The sequence below is a fragment of the Oxyura jamaicensis genome, chromosome 6 (assembly GCF_011077185.1).
Source record: "Oxyura jamaicensis isolate SHBP4307 breed ruddy duck chromosome 6, BPBGC_Ojam_1.0, whole genome shotgun sequence".
NCBI classification, from domain to species: domain Eukaryota; kingdom Metazoa; phylum Chordata; class Aves; order Anseriformes; family Anatidae; genus Oxyura; species Oxyura jamaicensis.
Window position 1 is genome coordinate 27,340,533 of NC_048898.1, and position 27,069 is coordinate 27,367,601.

Sequence of the window (27,069 nt, forward strand, 5' to 3'; positions counted from 1 at the left end):
TGTTAATTTCTAATTCAGACTGATTTGTGACGCTTAGCAGTTGATCCTAAATTAAATATGTGATAGGTGAGCTATTGTGGAAAAAAAATACATTTCCTGTGAACTAATAGAATGTTAGAATGCTGTTAAATAAAATGAGTGTCTTTAATAAGGAGAAACATGCATTATCATGCAAGCTGCAAAAAGTTACTTCCTTTGTAATTTTTCCCATCTTAAAGAACTAATTCTGGATTTTGACATTTGCAGTTGTAAATGGAAGAGGGAAAGAGAAACAGGAGAGGGAAGAGACGTTGTTCTGACAACTATGAGAATCTAGAAGATGAGAAATAAATTTGTCAGCAATGTTACTGAAAATATTTAGGTTATGTTCCTATTAGATTTGTGGTAAACTGGTCTTCATTCCCTTGTAACAAATGGTTATTTTTGAGTAAGAGCAAAAATCATCTTCTAAAAACTACGTAACTGCTGCTTCAAGTAACTAAAACAATTCATGCTCTGAAATGTTCTTAAAACTTTGATGAAAAAAAATCTAAAATTTGTCTTTTCCAAATTAGAGACCTTTGTGCAGGGCTCTTTCCATTGTATTTTGTTTAGGGCAAAACATAACCTTATTATTGAAGTCAACAGCAAATAACGGAAGTTGATTGACTTTGCGCATCAGCCTTTATCCTTTCAAACTGCAAATTGTATCCTGCTTTTATAAATTTAGTTATTCAACCAAATCTATTTTGTCTGTAGTGGTACAATATGACATTTTTGATTGCAGTGAATATTTGAAGGAGCACAAATTAATTTAAGATATAACATAGTAATTCAAGGTGAATGTAATTTAAGAACCTCATGAAGCTCTTCAGGGGTCTGCACTGATTTTATTTCAAAGTATAAGCATCATGAAATTGGATTAGATTGGATAATGTCTCTTCTTCTTCCGTGCCACCCTGTAGGGCCTCCAAGTCTTCGTTTTTCTTTTTTTTTTTTTTTTTTTTTTTTTGATATTACTTGCATGACTGAAAAAATGTTGGTGCTGCAAGGGATCCACCTATAGATATTGGTGACTAGGGGAGGGAAGGAAACGCTACAGATATTTGAATGTTAATAAAAAAAAGTGTCTATAAATGCTCAATATTTGTTTAGACCTAACTGGAGGGGGGTCAAAAACACTTTGTTGTTGTTGCTGTCTACATATTTTCTAATACTGGAGTAAATTTAACCATGCTGTGTGTCAACTGTATGGCTATCCTTTTTCCCAGTTAATTTCACCCTTCTCTTCAAAATAACACAAATGATCAAAGTTCAAAACTTTTACTTGGACAAAGTAGTAGAATGATCCTCCTTGTTATCTGTGGATACAAAATGCTCGCACTATCCAGAAAGAAAGTGATTTTTGGATGCATAGGAAGGTTACTATGTAGGGATTTCCAGCAGATCAACAGTTCTGGTTTAAAATCGTTGTGTCACATCCTTCTACAACTGCATGGTTATTGTTGTTATCTTCCTTGCTTCAGTGAGGAAAAATCTTAAATGTCTCGTGATGGCTGTGTGAGCAGCAGACTCTGGAAATGGAATGTTCTGAAATTTAATCAAATGTCATGGTTCTGACAGTCTCGTTTATTTTGCTCAGATCTCTGAAGTTTAATAAAAATACCACCAAATTCAAATCATCACAGATCTGGCAAGTTATTCTGACTCTAACAAGATCATGCTCTTTGCTAAGTATTCTCTGGTACAAAGTGAGACGACATACAGTGTTGATGTTATGTACGTAGCTCACTGCGTTTATTAGAGCTTATGTTAGTAAAAACGTAATTCAAGCTCTGAAAAAGGCTGTAGTAGTTTTCATTTGTTTGTTAGGGGTCTTTTTTTGTTTGTTTTGCTCTTAGGATGTACCGAAAAGTGATTCGACTAAAGGAAAGCTCGTCATTCTTTTTCTGTTGAGTAGGAAGGGGGAATGGAAATTTTGGGGCTGCTTACGTAAGTGTCTGCAGGGGGTGGATGTATATTTCTTTTTTGTTGCACGGGGAAAAGCAGGTGAAGTTTGAGCCATAGATTTTTATTTCTGTTTGAATTTCACGAAACTGAGGAAAAAAGCAATTCAACGACTCTGGTAATCGTGTGCTTTTTTGATCATTTTTAGGGTTGATACAATGTATTCTGTATATATAAGCTGAATTATATTACTTGGTGCTTGTGCAGCACCTTCACACTAGGATTTGAAGTGCAGTTATCTCTGTTGTGGGAAAACCTGAACTTGTCATTGTCTTTATTAACCAAATACAGAAATTAGGTTAAAAACTGTAAGGGAAGGTGCAAAAATTGATCATTTAATTGATTTAATTATCTTTTTTTTTTTTTTTTTTTTTTTTTAAATACAGGATACTATTTTGATTTTAGGTGCCTCTACATTCTTTGTTTTGTTTTTTTTAACTGTCTGTCTAGAGTTAGATATGCCAGGATAACTCTGGACTTGTGATCACTAGCTTACAGTGGAAAATAATTAGTTTTCTGTAAACACCATAGTTACATAAAGAAAGCAAAAGTCAAAGAGGTATCCTAAACACCTGAAAGAACAAAGCATCAGTTAAACGTAGGTGAGCTGTAGCAGTTCATTTTCAAAGTGTTTTCTGCCTTAGAGATTCAGGGTTTAAGAACAATTTATAGCATATTATGCTCTTTATTTGTTCAAATCCTCTTTTCTGGGATGCAGTTAGTAATGTTGTGGGATAACTGTGCTTCCTTGTACAAGTTTTTTTAATTGAAATATGAATATATTTCAATGCAATACTTAATTTTTCTTTTCAGATGGCCTTGTTATTATTGGTGTCCATTCAGCGAAATTCCCGAATGAGAAAGTCCTGGATAACATCAAGAGTGCGGTTCTGAGATACAATATTGTCCACCCTGTAGTGAATGATGCCGATGCCACGTTGTGGCATGAGTTAGAAGTGTCCTGCTGGCCAACTCTTGTCATTCTTGGCCCTCGTGGAAACATGCTCTTTTCTCTTGTTGGAGAAGGCCACAAGGAGAAGTTGTTTTTGTTTACTTCTGTAGCACTGAAATTCTACAAGGAGAGAGGACAAATCAAGGACAACAATATTGGAATAAAGCTATACAGAGACTCCCTCCCACCTTCTCCCCTGCTGTTTCCTGGCAAAGTGACAGTAGATAAATCAGGAGAAAGGCTGGTAATAGCAGACACTGGACATCACAGGATTTTGGTTACTCAGAAAAATGGGCAGATTCTGCACACTATTGGAGGTAAGATTATATAAATTTTATTATAGGCATTTTATTTAGGAGTAGACTATGTTCTGTGCTGCTGCTAGGACCTAGCAGTTCATAAGCACTGAAATCTTTTTTCATGTAAAATCACTTTTGCTGGACATGAGGGAATACAACGTAGTACCATTAGTGAGAGGCTCTGTTAATGCAACTGGTTGAGGTGTCTCTTGTTTGTTGTTGTTATTTCATTGACTAAATTTTGTATTTTCATGTATGTGATAGCCAATATGAATTACAAAAGAACGGAGTCATAGATTGATTAAGGTTGGAAAAGACCTCCAAGATCATCTGGTCCAACCATCTTCTGAAAGAGTTTCAAATGTGTTTAGATTTCAGTGACATGCACTCACATCCAGCAGCAAGATAGGGAAAAGAGATAAAAATACTTCCCTTTCCAAGAGGAAAAAACAAATACAGAGTTTTGGTTGTGATGGTGTGTTTTGGGGGTGCTTTTTCTTTGTTTGTTTTAAATGAAGAACATCCCTTGATAGTATTCACAAACTTCAGAAAAATACCAGTGGCATTACTGTTTTAAGAAAGGAAGGAAATATTTCATTATTTGATGGAACAGTGCGTTGAATGGACAGGCTAATTATCTATCCAAGCTAACCTGATAAAAGCCTTAATACCCTTCTCCTATGGGAAGTACAAACAAGGTTTCTTATGACAGGAGTCAGACAATTTGGTTTCTGTTTGGTATGTGAGATGAAGTCTCTGACAACAAAATACCCTTTAGTATTCTGGGATATTCATTAATAGCAACTTGGAGGGAAGTCTCCTAATCTCTGAATGGGCACCCCTGCTTCCTTTGGCATTCTGTGCTGTTCCCTATGAATGGGCACCCTGATGTAGTTCCAAGAGGAATTATTGGAAACTGAAACACCAGCACCTCAATGTTTCGTGTCTGTTAATCTCTAAATTGTCTTCTGAGAGTAAGTTGTAAAAGTTTGTGTATTTCAGTGACTCAGTTAAGTGATTCTGTGGGCAGAAAATAGTGTAACGAAGTTGATAATACTGTAATAAATGTGGGCATGCACAAAGGTTGAAATTACTATATTTGCATCACAAATCATGATGCACACATAATAACTCATGTATCTAAATGTCTTTTGCTGACACACAGTGCTAATGCACTTTAAATGTTACTCCCTCTAAAATGCGATACCTTCACACTGTTTTATTCAGGTCATGTTCCTCCCTCTATTTCTTCTTTGTGCTATACAGAAGACTGTCACTCCATCATTCTCATTCTTCTTCCATGTAATTAGTTGCATGTCAGCTTTTATTATTAAAAGAAAGTGCTAATCAAATATTAGTTTCATTGTAATTACAGCAGTTTTCATTGTAATTACAGCAAAATCTAAATCATTGAAATGTAATTGAGTTTTGGAATTTAAAATCTTTGCTGCTGGCTGCTTTTGGTAATGGTTTGGCTGTTAATTAGGAATTAAAAATATATATATATACAAGGTGCAATGAAAACATCTTTTAGAATATGTAATTATCTTACAGGTTTAAATACATACACTTTATTTTTTTTAAGTTTTATTTTTCTAAAATGACTTTTGAGTTTTGCTTTGTTTCATTCATAGGTCCAAACAGTGGAAGAAAAGATGGAAGATTTTCAGAGGCATCTTTTAACTCACCACAAGGAATTGCTATAAAAAATAATGTTATTTACGTAGCTGATACAGAAAATCATCTAATTAGAAAGGTAAATTTTCCATAAGGAAACAACCTCTTGTACTTTCTCTACTTACACAGGTGAAAATTTATACCAAAGTAATTATTCTACAAATACCTTCAACATCAGGAAGGAAATTTGGGCTAATATCTTATAAATAAATGCTGTTGTGCATTTCCTTTTTTAAAGGGCTACACATGCTTTTGTACTTCCGTTCATAGAATCATTCAGATTGGAAAGGACCTCTAAGACCATCTAGAAATGAAGAATGTGCCACTTGTTCTAGCATAACTGATAGCTTTTTTTTTTTTAACTTGTGACTCTTGCTTTCCTGTTATGAGAAACATCTATTCTTAGTATTGGAAGCAGAAACTGTTTCTGTTTCACTTACAGTTCAGATTCTTATCTAAGGTTATTGTACTCTTATGGTTTGGTGGATATGGGAATTTTTGTTAACTAATTGTTTGGGCCTGTAAGCATGCCTGCTTTAATTTCAGATTTATTTGTGTGTAGATTTTTTTTTTTAGCTAAATACTTGAAGTTTTTAGCACATAGGAATGTTGCTCAGTATAAACTGTAGTTGAATCCTAAAGCCAGTTAGGTAAAATTTAGGATAATTAGAAGTTTGCTGAAGCAATATCTTATTACCTTATTAATAAAAGTTGTTATGCATCTCAGAAGATATTTTACTCAGATTTACTCACCAGTAGGATGTCTGAGTCATGATCAGAAGAGGTACATGCTTACTCAATTTGAAAAGCTTTTTTACTGTTCAATATGTTCATGTCCATTCAGTGTTTCACGTCAGAGCACTAGTCTAGAAGCCCTCTGTGCTTTATTCGTTGTCATTGAGTACCGGTTTTATTCTGAAAAGGACCAAGTGGCCCTGTTGGTCCAAGGCCTTCATCTTAATAATATTTATCACAGTAGCCTGGTGACTACAGATAATTAGGTGTTACGGTTAATGGAGTACAGAAACAGCTGAAGTTCTGGGTCATAATGCTTTAGCATCTTTCATGATAACTAGCTGTTCCCTTTCATTTAAGTTTGCCATCATGGCATCCAAGAATTAAAATAATCTGTCAGCTATATAGGACCTCCTTTCAAATGTTTGTGCAGGACACAGGTCTGGCAAACTGCTCCAAAAGTTAGTTTTCATGCTACATGTGTGAAAGACTCCTTTTTATATAATCATTACAATAAATTCATGAGAAGTATTGAAGTCTTAGAATATAAACAAAGGGGTAAGGAAGGATAAATGGATTTAGGTTGTAGAAATTAAACAACATTTTTTCTTCCAAGGAATGAAATTAACTGCAAAAAATGTTTTGTGTAGATTATTTTATGTAGAGATAAGAAATACTTCTACAGTATCTGTTTTTTTTATAGCATATTCCTTTAGAAGAAGTCTAAAATGAAGCACCCACATCCACTATCCATCTGAATACTTCTCTAGAAAATGTTGATACTTTCTTCCAGAGTTGCTGGCCAAATTTTGACAGTTCATTGTTGGTGCATCTGGAAGAAAATTTCAGTCACTTGTTTTTCCTGCTGTCCCCCAGCAGTAGCAAACATTATGGTAAAATTAATTATTATTCTTCATAAACAAGTATTAGGATTTGGTTTTCAGTTGCAATCAAAGATCCTCTGTTTTAAACATTGCTAGGTAAGATTTTCTGTATTACCTCTGTATTAACTCAAGGTGCTGTTGTACATTTAGCGTATATCATTGTGCTTCTTGCAGATTGATCTGGAATTAGAGATTGTGACTACTGTAGCAGGCATTGGGATACAAGGTGTTGACAAGGAAGGTGGAGCAAAAGGAGAAGAGCAGCCTATCAGCTCTCCGTGGGATGTGGTTTTTGGCAATTCAGGTATAGTATCAGTTGAACTTTTAACATCTCACATTTACGCATGCATAAGTGTTTGCTAAATGTTTTCCTGCTCTGGTAACAATTTGAAGTTTAGTAAATATTTACTTTACAAGTGAGTCTAAAAAACACTGCTTTTTTGTTCACAAGTACTGCAGTTATCAGCTGAATCTGTTTTTGAAGTCCTTGAAAAAACGTGAACTGTTACCTGACCTGAAGAATAATTATTTTGTAGCAAGATACATAGTTATTGGATCCAAATGCAGAAGGAAATTGTGATTACCTTTGGTGGGCCAGTGCTTTATGTCAGGATTGCTTAAGAAGCAGATGCATTTTACAGGAAGGGAACATTGTCTGAAGTTCTTTTCCTTGGCTATACGGATATGTCTTACCACTTGTAAATATTTGAGTTCAGGAAATAAAAATAATTTTATCTGGTGACTTCTGTTTATTCCTGTTTAGATGATGTGAAATTGTTAGATTTAAGATCACGATAGAGGCAAATAGAAGAAGAACACCTCAGAAAACACCTTGCTGCATCTGGGTATAAAAATAAGATCTTTGCATAATAGGTTGTAAGAAGCAGCTTCTGAGGATTTAAACAGTTTTCTTTTCTGATCAATTTAACGCACTCCTAAGCCTTACATCACGTAACTGTCATGTTTCTTAGGTTTCCATCTCAATATAATTTAGAGGTTACAAATGCACATTTCTTAATGATAGTAAAATGTTACAGTGTGTAGCTTTAAACCCTTGTATCAGGGAAGGGGAAAACACTCAGATTTAGTTTACGGGAACATGTATCTAGCTCATGAATGCTGATTGTATGGAAGTCTTCTGGCAGAAATACATTGCCAGTTTAGACAGTATACTACAAAAATGCTTGACTACTAAAGTACGCCACAGGAATCCATTTCACATTTCACACTTTCAGTGACATGTCTTACATGCACACACGAAACACTCTACACTGAAAGGCTTGTCAACAATCCTTACTAATTAAGGGTGTCAATGGATAGGGAATCCTACGTAATAGGAGTACCTGAAAGAGAAGCTCACCAGATACAGGTTGCTGTTAATAAATTTTATCCAGTCAGATTTTGCTTTTGTGATCCAGTAGACTTCTGTGGGACTCGATGGTGTAGTTTTCATTGTATCTTGAACCAGCAAGCTGATCGCCGTGGGATGAGGTCACAGAGCTGTTTTGCAGATCAGTAATGGAGGGGAATACTAACACAGAAAGTATTGCCCCACTGCATCAGAAATTTAAGCTGGTTAATAGAACTATTCAAAATATCCTTTAATTTTACTTACCATTTTCATGATGACAGTATCTGTTGATACTTTTATTTTTGAGAGCTCTGATTGTTAAATGAAATGTTAAATTATATGATTGTTATCAACATGAAGATAGTAATCACTGAATTAGTCACCTGTGAAGGATTAGTCATCTGAGCTATTTAACATTGCTGAATTTATATCAGTGTTTATACGAAAATCAAATTTTCCAAATGTACTGTTTTCAGACCAGTATGATTTTTTTCATACTCAATCAGATCCTACCAGTCAGTTGGCTATTCAGATCTGTACAAAATATAATATAACCTATCACTCAAGAGGAGATTGTAACAATTTAATTTACTTCTTTGGAAGGGTAAAAGGCCAGATAGATAAAATGGGGATGCTGCTTTCAGGTGTTTTTTGTTTTGTTTTGTTTTTAGAGTTTTGATATCATTTTGGTTGAGTAAGGTAAGGTCGTTGTCTACCATATGTAAATGACTGTAATATCTCCATAAATCTCATTGGAAAACTATGATCAGAGAGAGATGTCAAAAGAGAAGGTTATATTGAGTAGAATGTTAACAAGAGAATGTTCCAGAGCCCAGTAACACTAATCTAATAAGGTTGTTTTTAGGGTGCCAAAACTGCAGGATGCAATTAAGTCACTGTTTGCAAGGAAACTGGAAGAATCAGAGGAGGTTTGAGCAGATGAACAAATGGTGCTCACTAAGACACTGTCTCGAGATGAAGCACAAAACCAAACAGATTGTGCACAAGGAGCCAGGAATATGTGTTAAAAGGCTTCATTGTTTGCTTGTATTTTTTAATGTATTGTTTGTTGTGAAATTAAACTAATTCAAATCATCGTCTAAAAGATGCCATTCACAGAACCAAGAAAAGCCCTCAGTAATCCTCCAGAACTGTATTCACAAGTCATTATCACTTTGAGGCAGAAGGTGTCAAAGGTGTGAAGTAAATACAAAGCTAAGTTGTAACATTTTGGTGTTCCGTGGATTCCAGATGACATCAAGCCTGATTCAAAGCCCACTGAAGTCATCAAATCTGTTGCTGACATCTGTCTTGACAATACAGAAAATAGTAAATGACTTTTTGTGTGTGTTAGTTTTCCTCCCAGTATGTTGAGAGTCAGACTTCAGTGCAGTTCAGTGCTGTGGTATCTGGTCTTACTGTGATCGTTTCGGAAAACATTTTTGGAAATCAGCATTCGTAAGGATAAAGTTTTAATTTAATTTAATGAGTAAAACCAAGACCTGAAAGGATATGATACCATCTTTTTCAAGAACAGTTGTATCCCTATTGATAGAGGCTTCTTTGTGATTGGAATTTGCTTTCTGTACATTTCAAATATGAAAATATGGAGGAGAAAAGTTATTGAAGGCATGGACAAGTGAATCGTTAGAACAGATACTGCTGTCATACTTCTAACCATCCTCACAGGATTTCTGCGAGACAATAAACTTGTTTCCCCTTTTTTGCTGAGGCAAAGTTTGAGGAAAGAGGTTCATAAAATCTTAGGATGTTTTGGGTTGGAAGGGACCTTAAAGACCATCTAATTCCAACCCCCCCTCCCAGCCACCTTCCATGAGGTTAAATGACTGAAATACAATTTAATAGAAAGGTGATAAAAATGTCTCTCTAAGGTAGGTGAGTTAATCAAGACAAAAACTGTGCTGGCGTTCATGTAGACAGTATTCTTCTGTGTCATCTTTTTTATTTATTTAATTGTGGCTACTGAACTTGTGTTTTACCCTCCCCCTTTAAAAGTCTTGAATGAACTCGATGGATGAAATTCTGCTGTTGAAGGTGGTACTGAAATTTCCATTGACATAGACTGTGTAGGAAATACACAATACAGGGGGAAGGCCAGCAGCTTAAAAATACATTATTAAATTACTGTGTGCTTTTTTAGCTTTCTATGTTATCCTCTTCTATTTTTATTCAGTGGGTGTTGAAAGCAAGTGATACTTAAATGCAAAGTTGATCTGAGTGTGAAATGTTCTTGATAGCTGCATTCTTGCTGGAAGGAACAGGACGATGACCTGTGCTTGGTGACATAACTGTGTGGTTCACATTCCAAAATCCAGCCTGAAGTTGCATGGTTGTATTTTATTTATAGAAACTCCCAAGCACAGTATTGCCCATGTGTTCAGCAAATTAGTTGGAAATGTTTACGTCAATACAGGTTTTACGTAGATTTTGAAATGAAAGTACTGTACCTTATCACACTGGTGCAATCTTTATAGCCCTTAAAAGGCAAAAGCACGTACAATTTTTTTTTCTTGTGTTTCTGCTAGAGGATTGTTTAGTACAACTGCATTCCGATGGAAATATTTATTTATTTTTTTTTTCTCTTGAAAGCATGCTTCCTACATGTCACTTTTTTTCCCTTCTAGTCTGGTCTCATTCTGGCACTGAGGCTTTAGCCTTCACTGCCTTATGAAAGGAATCTTCCTTGATTAGAGCTGAAAATAAAAGAGCTCCTTTTGAGATCATCAGGGTTTAATTAGGAACCATTTTTCTTGACAACTCAAAATTTGAATTGCTCTAAATGTATGTTGCTTATGTGCTATGACTGCATGATGTGTCAGCGTAGACTAACTTGAAATGCAAAAGGCTTTCTCCTCTCCTCAGCAGTTTCCAGTGCAAAAGTAGAAGCTCAGAGATCCCATGCCCAGTTTTGGGCTGCATCTGCCCTTATAAAAGTTAATGGCACAGAAAACCACATTAGAGGCATCACTGACATTAGAAAGCATTGTCTGTCTTCTCTTCTTGAACTAGATCCTAAATCTACTTCCAAAAGGTCATTATTTTTTCTATAAAATACTACCAATATAAAAGAAGTAGTAGCTTCATTAAAGTTAAGGCTAACGTAAAGTGGAAGACATTATAGGGTTTCGTTCCTGTGTAATGACTGTTTGAGGAGAATAAATCTTTTGAGAAATGTGACATTAAGTAGTTGCAATAATGGACTGCAGAGAAGAAGAAGGTTATACAGGAATGTTTTGGGAGGATTTCTGAAGCACACTGTGTTCTTTCATGTGTTGTCCGAGTGGGTCAATCAGCTTCATACTGTTGGCAAACTCCCAAAGAGGAACAAATACATTAAGTTAGGACATGTGAAAACTTCACCTAAGTCTATGCACAGATTCTGTCATCTCTAAGCACCTTTCATTCCTGCTCCTAAACTGGCATTTGTGTGTGTTTTTTTTCATTTTTTATTTCTTTTTTCCCTTTAAGTATATGAAGGGAAATTGAGGAGAGAGAAACTTTCAGAACTAGTAACTGCTGATAAGATCGCCCCAACAGACTTTCTGTACAGTAACCCAGTTAAACTTGCCTGAATGCTCCATTCCTGTATTCCAGACCAAAACAAAGAGATTAAGGGTTTATGGTATTTGCTGAATTTACAGCAGTAGGCTGTAAAGCAACAGGCTTTATTAATTTTTTACATGTTCCCCGTAGAAGTAGGTCAAGAAATCAGATATTTGCATTAATATTTTAGTATAAGTATGCCTTTGACATATACATAGCATAAGAACGTGATGGGAGCTGTGACTGAATTTCCAGCAGCAATCCCACAGAATTTAGTTTGACAGGCTCATTTTCTAGTAAATTGGACTTCTCTAAATCTTGACAAAGTAGATGATGATGATTACTTTCTGCAGTAAAAGAAACATTTGGCGTAGCAGAGTTAGCATCTTAACAGATGTCAAACTTAGTAACGTTTGAAAGTCTGTGCCTTTTATGTGCCCTTTGTATAGAATGATGAGATTTGTACCTGGAATGATGGTTTCTTATTCTCTTTTTTCCACAGCCTGTTTAGTTTCGTGAATTAGGTACATGTTTATGATAAAGGAGTTAAAACTACTAACCAGATTTCTAAACATTGTTTTAGGTACTAGATACTGTTTTTAATGTAAAGTTCCAGATGAAGAGCTGCTGAAAACAAACATCCTTAACAAGTCTTTAAGAGTCTTTGTTGGGCGTGCTAGGGTCAGAATGAGACACGCTTCTGAACTGGTCTAATCTGATGCTGAAAGTGCTTCCCAGTGTGCAAGGTCTGTTGGGGATGGGGAGAGAGTGCAGTGCTGAGGTACCCTCAGGTGTATGTGCTTGCTCAGAAAAAGGAATGAATGAAACACCTAACTACAGGAAAGCTGACTGGTTACAGTAATGTATCCCAACACTACATAATCTAAAGTGGAGCACTTTCATGTTAAAAAAATGTCATTGCTTGCAATTTGGATTTCTATTCATTTAAGTATATATTGCCATTACAATCAGAAGACCTGAATGAGAAAACTTGGGATAGAAAGAAAATAGTTGATCCTAGTTGTTAGTTTTAGTTCCCTTTTACCTCCTGTTATATGCCATCCCCTCTGTATCCATGTCCAAGAGATTTCCCTTGATGGGACGGTAGGGGTAGTTTACAAAGGAGGAAAATACTAAAAGCGTTTGGTTTCATAAAGGGTTATGCTTTTTGTATGGTGCAACAGTATGTGAAAGAGTGCTGGGTAGCACAGAGAAAAAGGAAAAAGGAGAAAATGATTTTTTACTCCTTCAAAAAGGATGACGTGTACATGTAACAGTCCAGACTTAGTGCTAAAGCATTCCTTTTTGGGATTTGCCGTCTGTCTCGCTGAAGACCAGTGATTCTCTAGTTGTTTTGTCAGTCAGATCTGGATTTAATTTGCTAAACTTCTACTGGCTTAAGTGAAGACAAGACTCGCATTCATTTGCGTAAGTATGCAGCATATGTATCTGTGAGCAGGAGGGGCCGCTGAGCAGCCCTTTTTGCTTGTGTTTTTGCAGCAGATGAGTGTACCAACAGGCTTCTTCCTCGTTACTGCTTTCTTAAAAGATAAAAACAGAGAAGACAGGAATAATATTTTCAAACTTCAATTTATTTAGAAAATAACATAGAGCCAGCCACAAAATGTGACTTTAATTCCCAGACTTTTAATTCTCAGTCTGGAAGTTAGCCCCCAGTTCCCAGACTGGGGAACTGGAAGTGTGTGGTAGTCCTGGGAATGGGGTACCTTCAAATAGGTGTTGTTCCCTCCTGTTAAAGTCTTTTTTGTGTGCTCATATTTACTCAGAAATAGTGCCTTAATAAGGTCGTTACTGAACTGTTTAAAATTGTGTGTGTACACCAACAGGATTGTTAATTCTTAAGACATGGATATAGAGCAGAGATGGATTCGGGAACTTGAAAAGCGCTGAAATACCATCCTACATCACACAAGTGCATTCAGAGCTCTAGTTCATTAGTAGTGAATCTTTATAACTTAAGTATATGATATTTGTAAGCCATACTTTGCTTTGATACAGGCAGCACTAAAGATAAGAAAGTCCATACCCTAATAAGGAGAAACTAAACTAGATTTTTAAAACAGCTCGAGATAGTTCGGAATGTGGTGCTTAATTGAATCAATGTAAAAGAAATGCTTTGTTCTTTTATGTTGCTTTATAATAAATTCTTTAAAAATAAATTATTTCCATTCAGGGACGATAAGGAGTTATGGTAATGATGGCATTATCATAACGTTAACATGTTGGTTCTCCCTGTCCCCCTTCTCCTGCAAGCACAGTACAAGGATGACAATGGTAGCATGTCTCCGGATTGTTTTATCCTCAAAGAAGTTTTCTATCTTTTGTTTCAGAAGATAAAACATTAAATTCTGTAGTGTCAGGACCATTGTGTGATAAAACACCTTATCTCTGCAGCCATATGAATTGTTTCTACTTTTCTGGTTTTGTATAATTTTTTTTGATTAAAGCTCTTGACATATTTTCTGCAATTCAGTATGCTCGTACTGTTCCCATGCCTGTACCCAATCCCTTTGTTCTAATTGCTATCCAGAAGAAAACATTTGTGTTAAAATTTGCAATTGCAGCGTTCTTTCTTACTTTTCCTGTCTTGTTCTCTAGTTGAAGAAAGGACGTTGTCACTATTGATCTTGCATATTCTGTAAAATTTGAATTAATATTGATACATTTTTCTAATTTTTGATGAGACATTTGGTGTGCAGAATTAGAGTGAGACGCCTTTTCGTATTTTCACCATAGAGCTGTCACAGGGGAGTGTGAGTGGGCGGAATTACAGAAATTGGATTTTATGGAATAGATTTCTCTGAAGTGCCCGGCTCTAGTCTTACTCCTTCATTTCATTGTTTGATTAAGTGAATATTAAATAATGAACAAAGCACATGATGACATCCCTCAGAATGGATGGCACCACGCAGCAAGATGAAGAGCTTCCTTTCTGAGCTGAGCAGTGATTCTACCATAGATCTTTTAGGGGTACTCAGAGTAGCAGCATCTGAAAAACGCAAACTATGCAGCATGGAGACAAAATCCTGGAAATGGATTGTGTGCTATATAGAAAGTAGTGAAATGCTTTCCTAAGCAATTTTCTTGATTTAAATCTCTTAGAAACAAGCTCTAATCAAAGGGGATTCTGTGTTTTGGGGCTTTGTTAGGGGGATTGGGGTGTGTGTCTTGGTATTACCAATACTTCGGGAACATCTCTGGTGACTTAAAACATTTGTTTTCCAACTCATTTTGAAAACCTTCCCCCTCAACAAGAAGCTTTTACATGCTTTGGAAGTCTGACTTTTATTCTTGGAACTCCAGTTTGTGTAAAGACGTGGAGCCATGTGGAAGTGCAGGAGAGAGTCAGCGAGTTCTTTTGATCACAGCCTTGGAAACTTGTATCTTGATCCAAGAAACAGAAAAGGCAGAAGATAAACTGCATTAAAACCATACCAGTGGTACTCTAAGGAGGGTTCACAGGATGAGGAAATTGATTCTGGATATAGGAAACTATTTTTTTTCTGCTTGCAGTTGTAATGTGAGAAAGATTTAGGATTGGAAGAAAAGCGAGAGGATCTCAGTTGGGGGGATAGTGGCAATTTCATTTTAGAAAGATTGATTTGGACTAACTTAACAGATTTAAAATGTTTGCAAGCATTTTACATATAATTGCTTCTATTTTGAAACCCCAGATAAGGAATGGAGAGGGTAGCATTTGTATTTGTGAAGTGTTACTTAGAAAGGCTTTGTTTAATTTTATAGATTTGGATTGGTGAATATTAATGTTACACTTCAAGCTGAAAATATTAGATGCTTGATACACACTTGAAGTCTTCTTGAGAAAGTCGCTGTTCCATGAACCTGCATCTTTCATTTCTGATAGCATGTGTACATGGGGCGTACAACTTGGAAACCAGATGGGTAGTGCAGAGGAAAATCAGTAACTGCACACATCACACATCTCTGACTGAACAGTGGTTGTTGCTCTACGGAGCAAAAATCTCCATGATGCCCAAGCATCAATTTCTGTTATCTTATGAAAACATTACGTACCTTCTCTTTACGGTCAGTAGTAGTACCTCTGATTTCAGTGGGTCTGTTATGTGTAGTATGGTAACATACTACATCAGAATTTGCAGGATAAATTACCAGGATATACCATGAGCATATAGTCTGAAAGGTATTGCCATAGTTATTTGTCTTAAAATGTGTTAACAGTTCTCAATAGCATTTTGGAATATCTAATGTTATCACCAGCATAGTGTGTGGTGTTTTTTTGTTTGTTTGTTTTTAAAAGAACACCCCACAAACATAGCTTAAGAAAAATAGGTACATATTTGTTGACCACTATGATGCCAAAATAACAGGTGAAATGTGGAGCCAATAGCAAAATCTTGCAAAGAGCAAATCCCGTTCGAAGTATTGCCTTTACCAGGCAAAGATACACAATTTTTATTGTGTTTTTAATATCCTTAGGAAGAGAATAAAAGAGCAATAGCAGATTTCTTCATAAATGAAAGACATTCTCTTGCTTTCTTGCTCTGTAGCTTGTTTGTTTGTTTTTCCCTGTGGCAAATGGTGAGCTGGAGTAAGGGGGATGGCAGGGTTGGTTTGTTGACTTCTTTGTTTTATGAAGCATTCCCAAAGAGGTTTTTTTTTCTTCTGTTCTTATACATCAATTTCTTTAAAAGTTTCAGAGACCCAGGAAGATGATGTTTTATGGATAGCGATGGCAGGCACACATCAGATATGGGCACTGATGTTGGAAGGTGGAAAACTGCCAAAGGGAAGGTAAGCGGTTTTAATACAAGACATGTGAAGCTGCTGTTTGTCTGGACAAACAGCCTTCAAACCCCAGAGTGAGAGATAATCCAATTAAACTAAAAGTAATTTTTCTCAACCTGTACTTAGCTTGAAGCTTGCTGTTTCTCTTCAGACTTAAAAGGCTTGTGTCCTTTAAAGCCTGCCTGCTTTTACCCACATCTGTTAGATGAAATGAAATATTCTACTTTAGCTATAAAGCTATGACTTGGTAAGGTATGGTCATGTCATTGAATATTATTTTTCATTGCATTTGCTGAATTATCTAGTGATGAATGATAAACTAAGGTGAAAAAAAGTTAGCATAAAGGTATGGAATAATTTCTTGTGCTGCAATACAGTTGGTTTTGTAATTCACAGGTGCTTTTCCTGTGATTTCTGTTCATGCATAATGTCTAAAATATTGTGAACTTGTTCTTGAATATGAGTACTATTTTCATTTAGTGATTTAAAGAAGGGAACCTGCCTTCGATTTGCTGGGAGTGGAAATGAAGAGAACAGAAACAACACCTACCCTCATAAGGCAGGCTTTGCACAACCTTCAGGTCTCTCTCTGGCTTCGGAGGAACCATGGAACTGCCTTTTCGTAGCGGACAGTGAGAGCAGCACCGTGCGAACAATCTCTCTGAAAGACGGAGCAGTGAAGCACCTTGTAGGAGGAGAGAGAGATCCATTGGTAATCACTTCAAACTTCCCCACACTGCCCTACTAATATTCCTCAAGCCTGACCTGGAGGAACCACTTTTGGGGTGAGAGGGTAAATTAGTTTCCATGGCCATCAGTTTCTTAACTTCACTGCTTGGAATGCAAATGTGTACCGGTTGTGGTGCTCAAGTTGTAGTGCAGAGCGTTGCTCCTCAGATACAAAATTACTTCACTTATTTATAAAATAGCCAAACTGAAACAGTATTGTGTTGTTATTAAAGCCAGCTGGATTCGTATTGATAATTTAAAAGTGGTAGTTTCCATTTCCATCGTTAGCATCCTTATTTCCTACTTCTCAGTATCCTTGTTATAAAGTTGTCTTGTTGTGTTTTTTGTTTTTGTTTTTCTTTTTTTCTCAGTGAATTTCCATTTAATTACAATCATTTAAATTCATGTCAACATTGAGTAATCAAATATTTTAATTTAATAATATTATTTTCCAGAACTTGTTTGCCTTTGGTGATGTGGATGGAGCAGGCATAAATGCGAAGCTGCAACACCCCCTAGGAATAACATGGGACAAGAAAAGAAAACTGCTATATGTGGCAGATTCCTATAATCATAAGGTAAGCATATAGAGTAGCTTAACATATGCAGGCTTTTATGATTTTTACTACTATGAGAGTTTATTTTCAGAGCATACAAAGATTGTATTTGAAGAAATAAATGATAAGAATTCTTTTGTGAGTTCTTTTTCCTTCCTTCCTTCCTTCCCTTATGGGTCCTTCTCTTTACCCATTGTTTTGTTGTCATATGCTGCTGTGTTGATATGACAGCCCCTTGGGGAAGGTGAATATGTACCACCTTACAGATCCAGCTATAGACCATTTTATTATATCTTTCCAAAGAAACTGATCTGGGGCAAAACAGCTAGGAATGCTTAGTCAGGAATACTGCAGGTTTGATAAAACCAAGAGAGCAAGAGGACTTGTTCTTTCCTCAAAAAACCACTCATGTTTTAAGAAGTTCTGTGGGTTACCCCCATGGAATTCAAGGATGAGACAGGTTGTTCTGTGTTATTGTTCTCAAGCTTTAATGTCTATAAGGTTTCTAACTGTCTGTTGATTAAAAATATTAAGAATAAGTAGTTTGTTTTGTTTTACAGAATAAGGATTATATGTATCATTAACTACTTGGTAGAATCTGTGGGCCATATGAAATTTTGTTTAAAGTATTGTATAAACCATTATCAACGTTTTTGCTATTAGTTTAAGAAAAAAGTTAAGAAAAAATTAATCTATTTTTTTGGAAAAAAAAAAAGCTACTGTGACAGTTTTATTATGCTCTTACTATTTTGAAAATGTTTTCAGGAAGGCAACAAATACTAGGAAAAAAAAAAAAAAGCTGATCAGCAAGCATACTTTTATACCAATGAGCTAAGTGCCAACACTGAATGAAGACCAGGAAGGAAGATGGGAGATGTCTTTTGATAAAGTATGATAACTTAGCTTCCAGGACACATGCTTGTTAGCTAAGATAATGAAAGTTAATGTTGGCTCCTGAAAATGCAGGATGTAAGATAATGCAGAACTTTCACATTCCGGTATTTTTTTCAGAGAGGTTGTTTGTTTGTTTGTTTTTATCTTAGATTAAGGTTGTAGATCCCAAAACGAAGAACTGTGCTACGCTGGCAGGCACAGGAGAAGCAAGCAATGTTATTGGTTCCAGCTTTACACAGTCAACTTTTAATGAACCGGGAGGTTTGTGTGTGGAAGAAAATGGCCGCCTGATGTATGTTGCAGACACAAATAATCATCAGATTAAAGTGCTGGATTTGGAAACAAAAATTCTTTCAATGGCAAGTAGTATTTATTAAATAGGCTGATAGTGGTGTTTCTTTGTAAATTACTATTGCAGACTTTAGCAAGTGGTATAAAAATCATATAGCTAATAAACTTCCTGGGGCCAGTAGTTACATTCATATAATGTTTTGTGATGATCTAGCAAGCAAGCATTGCCTGTTAGCATGCTTGTTGATAGCCCTATTCATGGAAAAGCAACTTTTGCATATGAAACTTTTTACATAAAAATATCCCAAACCATGCAGAATACTGAGAATATAAAATACAACAAAGTTGCAATTGTGATCTAGAGAGAAAAGTCAACAACAGTTTAACATGACTTCTGTGGGGAGAGCAGAAGAGCTGTCATCACTCTTATAGTTCCAAAACCAAGTTTCTAAATCCAAATTCTTCTAAATTTGACAAAAATGTTGGTACAGTGCTGTCTTTGTTTTACTGTTATGGTGCTGAACTTTAAAATTTATATGGTGTTTAACTTTTAATGAATGCCATGCAGAATTTTATATATTCTTTATTCCGGGCTTTCAAGTTGTCAAATTGAAACCACTTTCAAATACAGCAGCGCTCAGTTTGCTTGTAAGCATGAAAACAAAACAAAAATTTGTACTACTGTCTACCTTATAATGATACCATGTCTTGGTGTTTTCATGAGATGATAGTCTTACTGTATTCTTTTAAGCTTCTTGCATTTAATAGTATGCAATCTTAATGTGTATTTAAATTTCCATACCATGTAATATCTTGGTGCCTTTTCTGGGAAATTGTCCTTTACTTTGCTGCGTAATCTGCATGGTTACAATCTTGGATATTATGACTGAAGGATACAGTTACCACCCCATCAGGAGAAAATGTTTATAATTTTATTTAAATAAAAATGTAATGCAAATGTTAAAAAAAATTAAGTTAAAGGATACTCTAAGTAGTGCATTTGGTAAAGTAGTTAAAGATTTTATGATTTTAATAGTATTTTTTATCTGTATCAATCAGTTTTATCTCTTACATTTAAAAAGTTATTTTGTCCTCTCCTTTTTGTTTGTATCATTGCAGTGTTATTGTGCTCCATCAGAAAGTTTCAGTACAGCAATCATATTGTCATGTGTTAGTTTTCCTTGTCCACGTCAGCTATCAAAGTGTGATTGTATTGTGAAAGCCTATTTGCTATACCAGGACAAATGAAAATTAATACTTTGCTTTCTACTGATAGTTGCCTATCCTGAATCCAGAAACGTGCGATGTTCCAGATCATCTGCCTGTGCAAAAGGACAAAACAGCAAACCTTCCAAAACTGCCTAAATCTGCACCAAACATTCAACTTCATTCGCTGACTGTAGCTCCTGGCCAGACAATTCAGTTTTTATTGAAGTTGACCCTCCCTCCAGATTCAACACTGAATGAAGAAGCACCCAATTCCTGGTTTATCACAGCAGAAGGTAAAGTGCTTCTGTTGTTTTATCAGTTGAACAGTAGGAGATAAGAAACAAAGTAGATTATATCAGGATGTGCTTGCCATGCAAGGGATCTCAGTCTGATGAACCAAAAATGTCCCTCCCAGTCTGTTCATATATGACACTATTATGTGGTAAATGTTAGTGTTGATACATTGGACAACTGGAGTGGGAAGAATAAAATAAAAAAAAAAAGAACTTGATAATTGTAGCGTCTTGCTTGAATTAATGCATGCTGCATTAATTTTTTTAAAACTTACTTTAAACAAGTTGCCAGTGAGGGCTCGCAGAGGTACTGTTCCCAGAACAGTTGAGCTTTTTCCTCCTTAGATGTTTGCTCTCACCACACTGTCTGCATGAAAGGCTTAGCCCAGCCCTCCTGTCTGCTGCTGGGAGAAAGGTTACTGTGAAGCTGAAGTATATTCCAGAAAGATTCCCTTTTTTTCCTTCTGTCTCTTCAAAAAATTATTTGAAGTAAATTTCTACCTAACTACTTTGAACCTTCTTTGTTGTAATTCATATATGTATATTTGTACTTGAATATTTCTATAATAAGGCATGCTTTCAAATATAGGAGGAAAATTATGGTATGTCAAGGCAGCAGAAAGAATTGGCATTTATTGCAGGCCACTTTTGCTCTCTTCCTATGTGGCCTTGGGCAACACTTACAGTCACTGCATGCCTTGGTTACTGTGAAATGGGAATAATATTTCATGTTTGAGCAGCATCGTGAGGCCTAATTAATCTCTCTCAACTCTAAGTATTTTAAAAGAACACATGGAACATGTTCACATGGCATGTGACTGGAGTGGTTTAATTCTAGCCATCATTGCCATCCTTACACTGGATATTGCTGTGCACGAAGTGTGACCAGTAGGATACACTCTGCAAGTGTGTTCCCTAAAATTCTTTTCAGTACAAAAATAGTAAGGTTATCTGAAACACCTTCTTGCACAGGGTGACCATTAGCAAGTGTTTGGAGACAGTGTTTTCCAATGTTCAAGCTGTGCTCAGAAGGGAGTATCTGTCAGTGCCCTTGGAAGTATCATTTGAAAGAAGAGGCTTACGTATGGATGTACCGTATGGAAGCTGATGTACATAATAACACCCATTTTTTTTCACATGTCGAAACAGTTTTGTCTGGTTATTGAGTTGCTCAGGTATGACTCATTTGCTTTAAATCTTGTATATTAATGCTATAGGAATAATTTACTGATCTCTGGAATCAAGGCTTCTAAAAAGTATCCTGTACATCACCATGTGTGTCTAAGTAAGACTGCAACCATGAACTCGTCTTTCGTGGGTGGAGGATACTTTTCATTCAGACTCTGAGAAATTTCTGAACTTTTTAAACACATTTGCCATCATACTCTATGCACCCTAAAATTAGGTGATGCACAGAGAACTATTTATTACTGCTTAGAGGAACTGAATAAAATAAGCCATTATAGAGCAGAGGAAAGCTTTGCCAAACAGGAAAAAAAAAAGAAAAAAAAAGGGGGGGAGGGGGGGCAAATAAAAAAAACTTAGAATATAGTTTTCTTTAGTTTTGTTGTCATGTTTTTGATGTTGAGATTTCATAATATGGACCTTCAATAGATTTTTAGAAGCAATGGACAAAACATTTTTATTTCAATTATTTTTTGCTCACTTACTATACTGCATTGGAAAACATTCATTTTTTTGAAATGCTGCAGGATTCTAAAATTCTACTAACTCTTATTAATTGTTCTCAGTCTGAATTTACATGCCATATTGTCTCTTACAATAATATATACATGTTAGTAGTCATTACTGCTTGTAGATGCAGTTAAAATGTTCTGAAGCTAAACATCTCATCTTCTGACTCATATTCTGTTGGCTAGCTTTCAAAGTGTCTATATATCCATGTGGTAGCTTAATTAAATGGGTTGTTTTTGAAAGCAATCAACATATACTGTACAGGACCTGCAATTTGGTTATATACTTCATGATTTAAGGTAGTTTCTCATCGCAGTTTATGCTTTTGGAGTACATACAGACTACTTCCAGCACAATTTTTGGCCTATAAAAGTCTCCAAATATTGTTGAGTCGAAGATATATGTCAGAGCTTCAAGGGTTAGTAAAACTGGAGAAGATAAGCATCTTAAACTCAACAAGACATTTCAAGCTCATAACTTCTAGAGCCAAATTTAAGGTATTTTCTTAAAAATGCCAGAAAGAGCACTTCATCCATCTCACTTTAGAATAAAATTCTATGAAGTAGGTACGTGCATTGTGCAGTTTATTTTGCAGTTCACATACTCTTAAATATTTAAATAAATGTGAAACTCAGGTTTTGTTGTAATAGTCAGCCTGAACATAGCTAAATTACAGCAACCTATTTATAAAGCCAACATTTCTGTTTGGAAACATGATAAAGTACCTGCAGTTCTGTGCATTTATGGCAGTCGTCTTGCCTGGAGTATTAGACCTCTAATACAAACATATTACAGCCAATTAACTTCAGGAGTTTTTCTTATGTATCAGAAGAAATTTTAATATCCTCTTAAAAGTGTATAGGACAAATTACAGATTCATTGCATTTAGCTAAGGTATACCGTGTAGATATACCCACACTTCTGAAGCAGAGCTGTGGATTATCTTTAAATGACAACTAAATAAGCACTTGTAAACTATCCTTCCTTTTTTTTTCCCGAGACTGAAAAAATCAGAAGGGAAATTTTCCCTAATGTTCTATATGGAAAAAAGTCATGTTGTTATGTGAGTAAAATTAGTGTTTTCTATAGGTTTCAGACATGGTATTAAATATCCTAATGATAAAACTTGTTGTTCTTTTGCAGATAATACATGGTTGCTTCAAGGACAGAGTCTGTCTGGAGAAATTAAGGATGTTTCCTGTCAAACTGTCATTCCCTTTCAGTTACCAAGGAGCTGTCTATCAGCTGAAGCTGTCCTGGCTATCAAAGCGTGCCTCTACTATTGCAGCAAAGATAGCAGTGCCTGTATGATGAAAGGAATCTCATTCAGTCAGCCTTTACAGATAACGAGTGAAAACCAAGCCAGCTTGACTCAAGTTGAACTAACATACACGTTTTTAACTAACTAACCCAAAGCCAGCTAATGTGGTGCTTTATTTTGTTTTCCACTGTAGGAGAAAATATGGATAGATAACTCTTCTGCATTGGCTGTTTTCCTGGAGCTTATGACAAACCTAAGAATTAATATTCTTGGTAAAATACAGTAGAATTCCTTACAGTTTAACATGAAAATTTATAATCACAACCTGATTTCTTTTCATTTTAGTAGAAACAATGATACTATAATATTTCAGACTCCATTGCCAATCGTGAATACATTGGACGTATGCCATTCTAAGCAATGAGCAAAAATTTTTAGCGTCCTTTTGAAAGAGTTAGTATTGCCTTGTGATTATACTGTATCAAATTATTTGCACTATGCATACCATTAGAATAATTAGATAATTTCAGACTAACAGTTACAGATTCCTTTTGTGCCCTTAAATTTTAATAGAATGTCAAACCTAATAGTTTCTTTCTCCAGGCTGTAAAAGGAGCATCTTGCTTATTTTTCTGTAGTGGCATTTATGACACATGTATTTTCAAAATACATCCTAAACTAGGTGCAGCTCTAATGTTACACAAACTGATTGTTTTGTTTAACTAGATATGACTGCCTTATATGAAGAGCATGGTTTCATGGAAAAATTTCTGTGAAAGGAAATGTTTGAGTTCCTACAAAAAAAAAATCATACCGATTTCTAACAAAGAATGTGCCTCTCTAATGTGTGTGTATATTTGTAAAGAAAAAGAAAACATTGCAATCTTTCTGATATATACTGATTTACATTTTATGTAAGTGTTAGAAAATGGTTGATAATCTAAACTGTTAAAATTAAATGTCAACCATTTCAAGCAGGTGAATCACTTTCCTTTCCCACTTTTACAATTTCTTTGTAAAACCCAGTCTGAAGACTTCTGTCTTGGAAACATAGAATATTAAGAATGATACTACACTCCTAGTGTGATTCAAAGTCCTTTGAAGTTGCTGTTTGTCCACCCATTTGTTATGGTGGCGTCTGAATCAGAACCATACATTTAATAATAGATGGTTGCATTCGTGGCTAGAGGTTCTGAGCTTTTACTAGAAAAACTGGTGATTCAATCTTTGAGCAAAGTGCTTTGATTTGAAGCTGTATTCCCAAAACACAGCCTTTGGTGATCAAATGTTTTGTAAGTAAAATTTGATCAACTTGCTATAGGAAGTAGCAGGAATACGGGAGGGTGTGCAATTTTCTAACTTGAATTGGAAGGATATCCACAGCACTTAAGTGTAATTGGATTAGGTCCAGTGCTCTGATTATGAGGATCAGTTCTGAGAAGATGAATTTGTTTTAAATTTGAATATAGTATTTTTACATATAGTATGATATATAGTAGTGAAAGAATTTTTATGTTGTCTTTTCTAAAGCAGTCACCATTGTTCCTGACACCTATCAGTAAATCCCTGGTATGATTTGGTTTTGCTCTTTCCTAATTGAAAACTGATTGAAATGTTGGCCATGAACTCCAGAGGCTTTTGTTTTAAGGGACCATATGGATTGGTGTGGTTTTTCCTTCTATTGAAATGCCAGCATATCTGTGAGTTCTGTACAGTATCAGAAATGGTACCTGTCAGCAAGGCAAGGCCTGAACTATTATTTCTTGTGTTTATTTTTAAGCAACTTTTCTAATTCAGTGTTTCGGTTCCTTTGAGTAAACCTCTCAATTTCACATGCCATTTTGAAAAAGGATAAAGCTTTGCTACTTTGTTCACAGATTGCAAATGCTGTTGAAAGGATGAAGGTAAAGAAACCGATTAAAGGGCATTACTCACTTCTCACACTTTATTACAAATCTTTAAGAGTTTTTGTTTTTATTTAACTTTGGTTGGTAGCCAGGAAACCTTAGATAAGCTTCCAGCTAGCTCACAATTTTTCTGTTGCTTACTCTAAAAAGAAAGCATTAGTTTCAGAAGTTCAGAATAACAAATTAAATTCTTAGAGTTATCTTGAGTATACAGCTTAGCAGATAGATTTTTTTCTTCCTCTCATTTCCAACTAAAATTATATTTGCCTGTTTTGATTGGACAATATCATCAAATTCTACCTTGTATTTTGGCTACAGAAAAAAGTAAGTCTCAACAAATCTGTTATCTTAATAACACTTTTTAATTAAAGTATTGCTTTAATTAAAGTAGGGAGAGGCCATGTATTCCTAACTTTATTTAACTACAGTGTGTAGTGTTTAAATATAGTCTTGCAGACATATACATACATTTATATTGAATATATGAACAAATATATAAGGGTCACATCCTTTTTGTTTTCAAGATTCAACTTCTAGTTACTGTGTGTAAATGCATTCAGAACCTCTAGCTTATTGGGAAGACGTGGTAGTAGATAGTAGGAAAACTGTTGCATAAGCATCAAGCTGAAGTCCGGGATCAGACTGTAAAGGACCTTTAAATATTTAGTTGTATCCATATTTTAAATAATGAAAACCATTTCTGCTTTACTAGTGGAGAGTAGGAAAATGTGTTTGAACCATTTTTTTTCTTTCTCTTAAGTCCATGTCTTGCAGCAGTTGACTGAATCCTATATAAACTGAGGGGTGTATACTAACCAGGGGGTTTAATGGTGAACTTGGCAGTGCTAAGTTGAACTTTGGACCAGATGATCGTAGACTCCTTTTCCAACATAAGTGATTCTGTGATTCTATTTCTGGAATCTGTAATGGCTTTATCCTAAAAAAGAGACAGAAGATGTGAGACCATCTCAAAAACTTGACCTGAAAGAAAAGGTGAATATCCTCAAATGCTTTCCCCCCTGCATCCTATAAGTCCTAAACCATTCTATGCAGTAACCCCTTCAGTTTACAAGGGAGAGCTTCTTACCCTGACTTGTCTTAGTGGGTTTCACACAAGGACGCTGCTGTAATCATTCTCCATCTTCTTAGGTGTAGCTGATTCTCAGCGTGCTCCAGTTTATCCTGATGATGTTACTAGGGTTTTTCTGATCCTCAGCCTTTGTGTTCACTATGCCTGGCATTTATCACATAGCTTAACTGTTTTGTTTGTCCAAGGAATAGCACACACATCACTGAGTCCCTCCTTATGTTTCACTTGTGGCATACAGACATTTGAATGTTCTATATTTAGAATAACATGCTTTTTCAAAGCTTATGATGTTTACTTTTATTCTACAAAAGGGATACTATTTCCATTGCTTTCTCCAGGGTTTACAAGATGCTGTTACACTGAAGCAAGAAGTGCCATAACTGTAACCAGACAGGCAAAAAGAATAGCTTGTACAAGCTACAGAAGTTTCAGTTAAGTTACCAGAAACCATCTTCAAAATACAATTCAGAAAAACAGAAAATTTTACTGCTGTCTTTAAATGCTGAAAAATTAGATGGCTGCTATCTCTTTGTATGGTAATGTAGTTTAGAATATTTCCTGATATTAAAAAAAAATCACCTACCAGCATATTGATATGGCTCAACACTCCCAGATTTGTATCTTACAGTAACAGTATGTAATTCAAAGCCTTTTCAAATCATGCTTTCCCACTGACTTTAATAGGTTTTATATCAGACCTATAAAGTCATAAATTACTGTAGCAAATCTCTGAAGTATATTGGTCATGCTTGCATTGTATAATGGAAACAAGTTCAGAGGCATTTGCAGTTTTTAGTTCTAGTATTTGCTTTTCTGGAACAGCACTTTTTTGTTGTTGTTGTTATTGTCTAGCCAGAGTAAAAGTGCATATGGCTTTCAGTACATTGTATATATTCTTTATGCACTT

At 35.5% G+C, this 27,069-nt stretch overlaps 1 protein-coding gene across 1 annotated transcript in view; it reads left to right on the forward strand.

The window, feature by feature from the left end:
- NHLRC2 (NHL repeat containing 2) overlaps nt 1-26,736 on the forward strand; it is a 33,293-nt gene extending 6,557 nt beyond the window's left edge. The window contains exons 3-11 of the mRNA XM_035329804.1: nt 2,800-3,255; nt 4,872-4,993; nt 6,708-6,837; nt 16,143-16,242; nt 16,717-16,948; nt 17,421-17,543; nt 18,566-18,775; nt 19,984-20,209; nt 23,048-26,736. Coding sequence (XP_035185695.1) covers nt 2,800-3,255; nt 4,872-4,993; nt 6,708-6,837; nt 16,143-16,242; nt 16,717-16,948; nt 17,421-17,543; nt 18,566-18,775; nt 19,984-20,209; nt 23,048-23,313 — 1,865 coding nt within the window. The 3' untranslated portion in view covers nt 23,314-26,736. The remainder of the gene's footprint in view (nt 1-2,799; nt 3,256-4,871; nt 4,994-6,707; nt 6,838-16,142; nt 16,243-16,716; nt 16,949-17,420; nt 17,544-18,565; nt 18,776-19,983; nt 20,210-23,047) is intronic.
- Nucleotides 26,737-27,069: the final 333 nt, after the last annotated feature.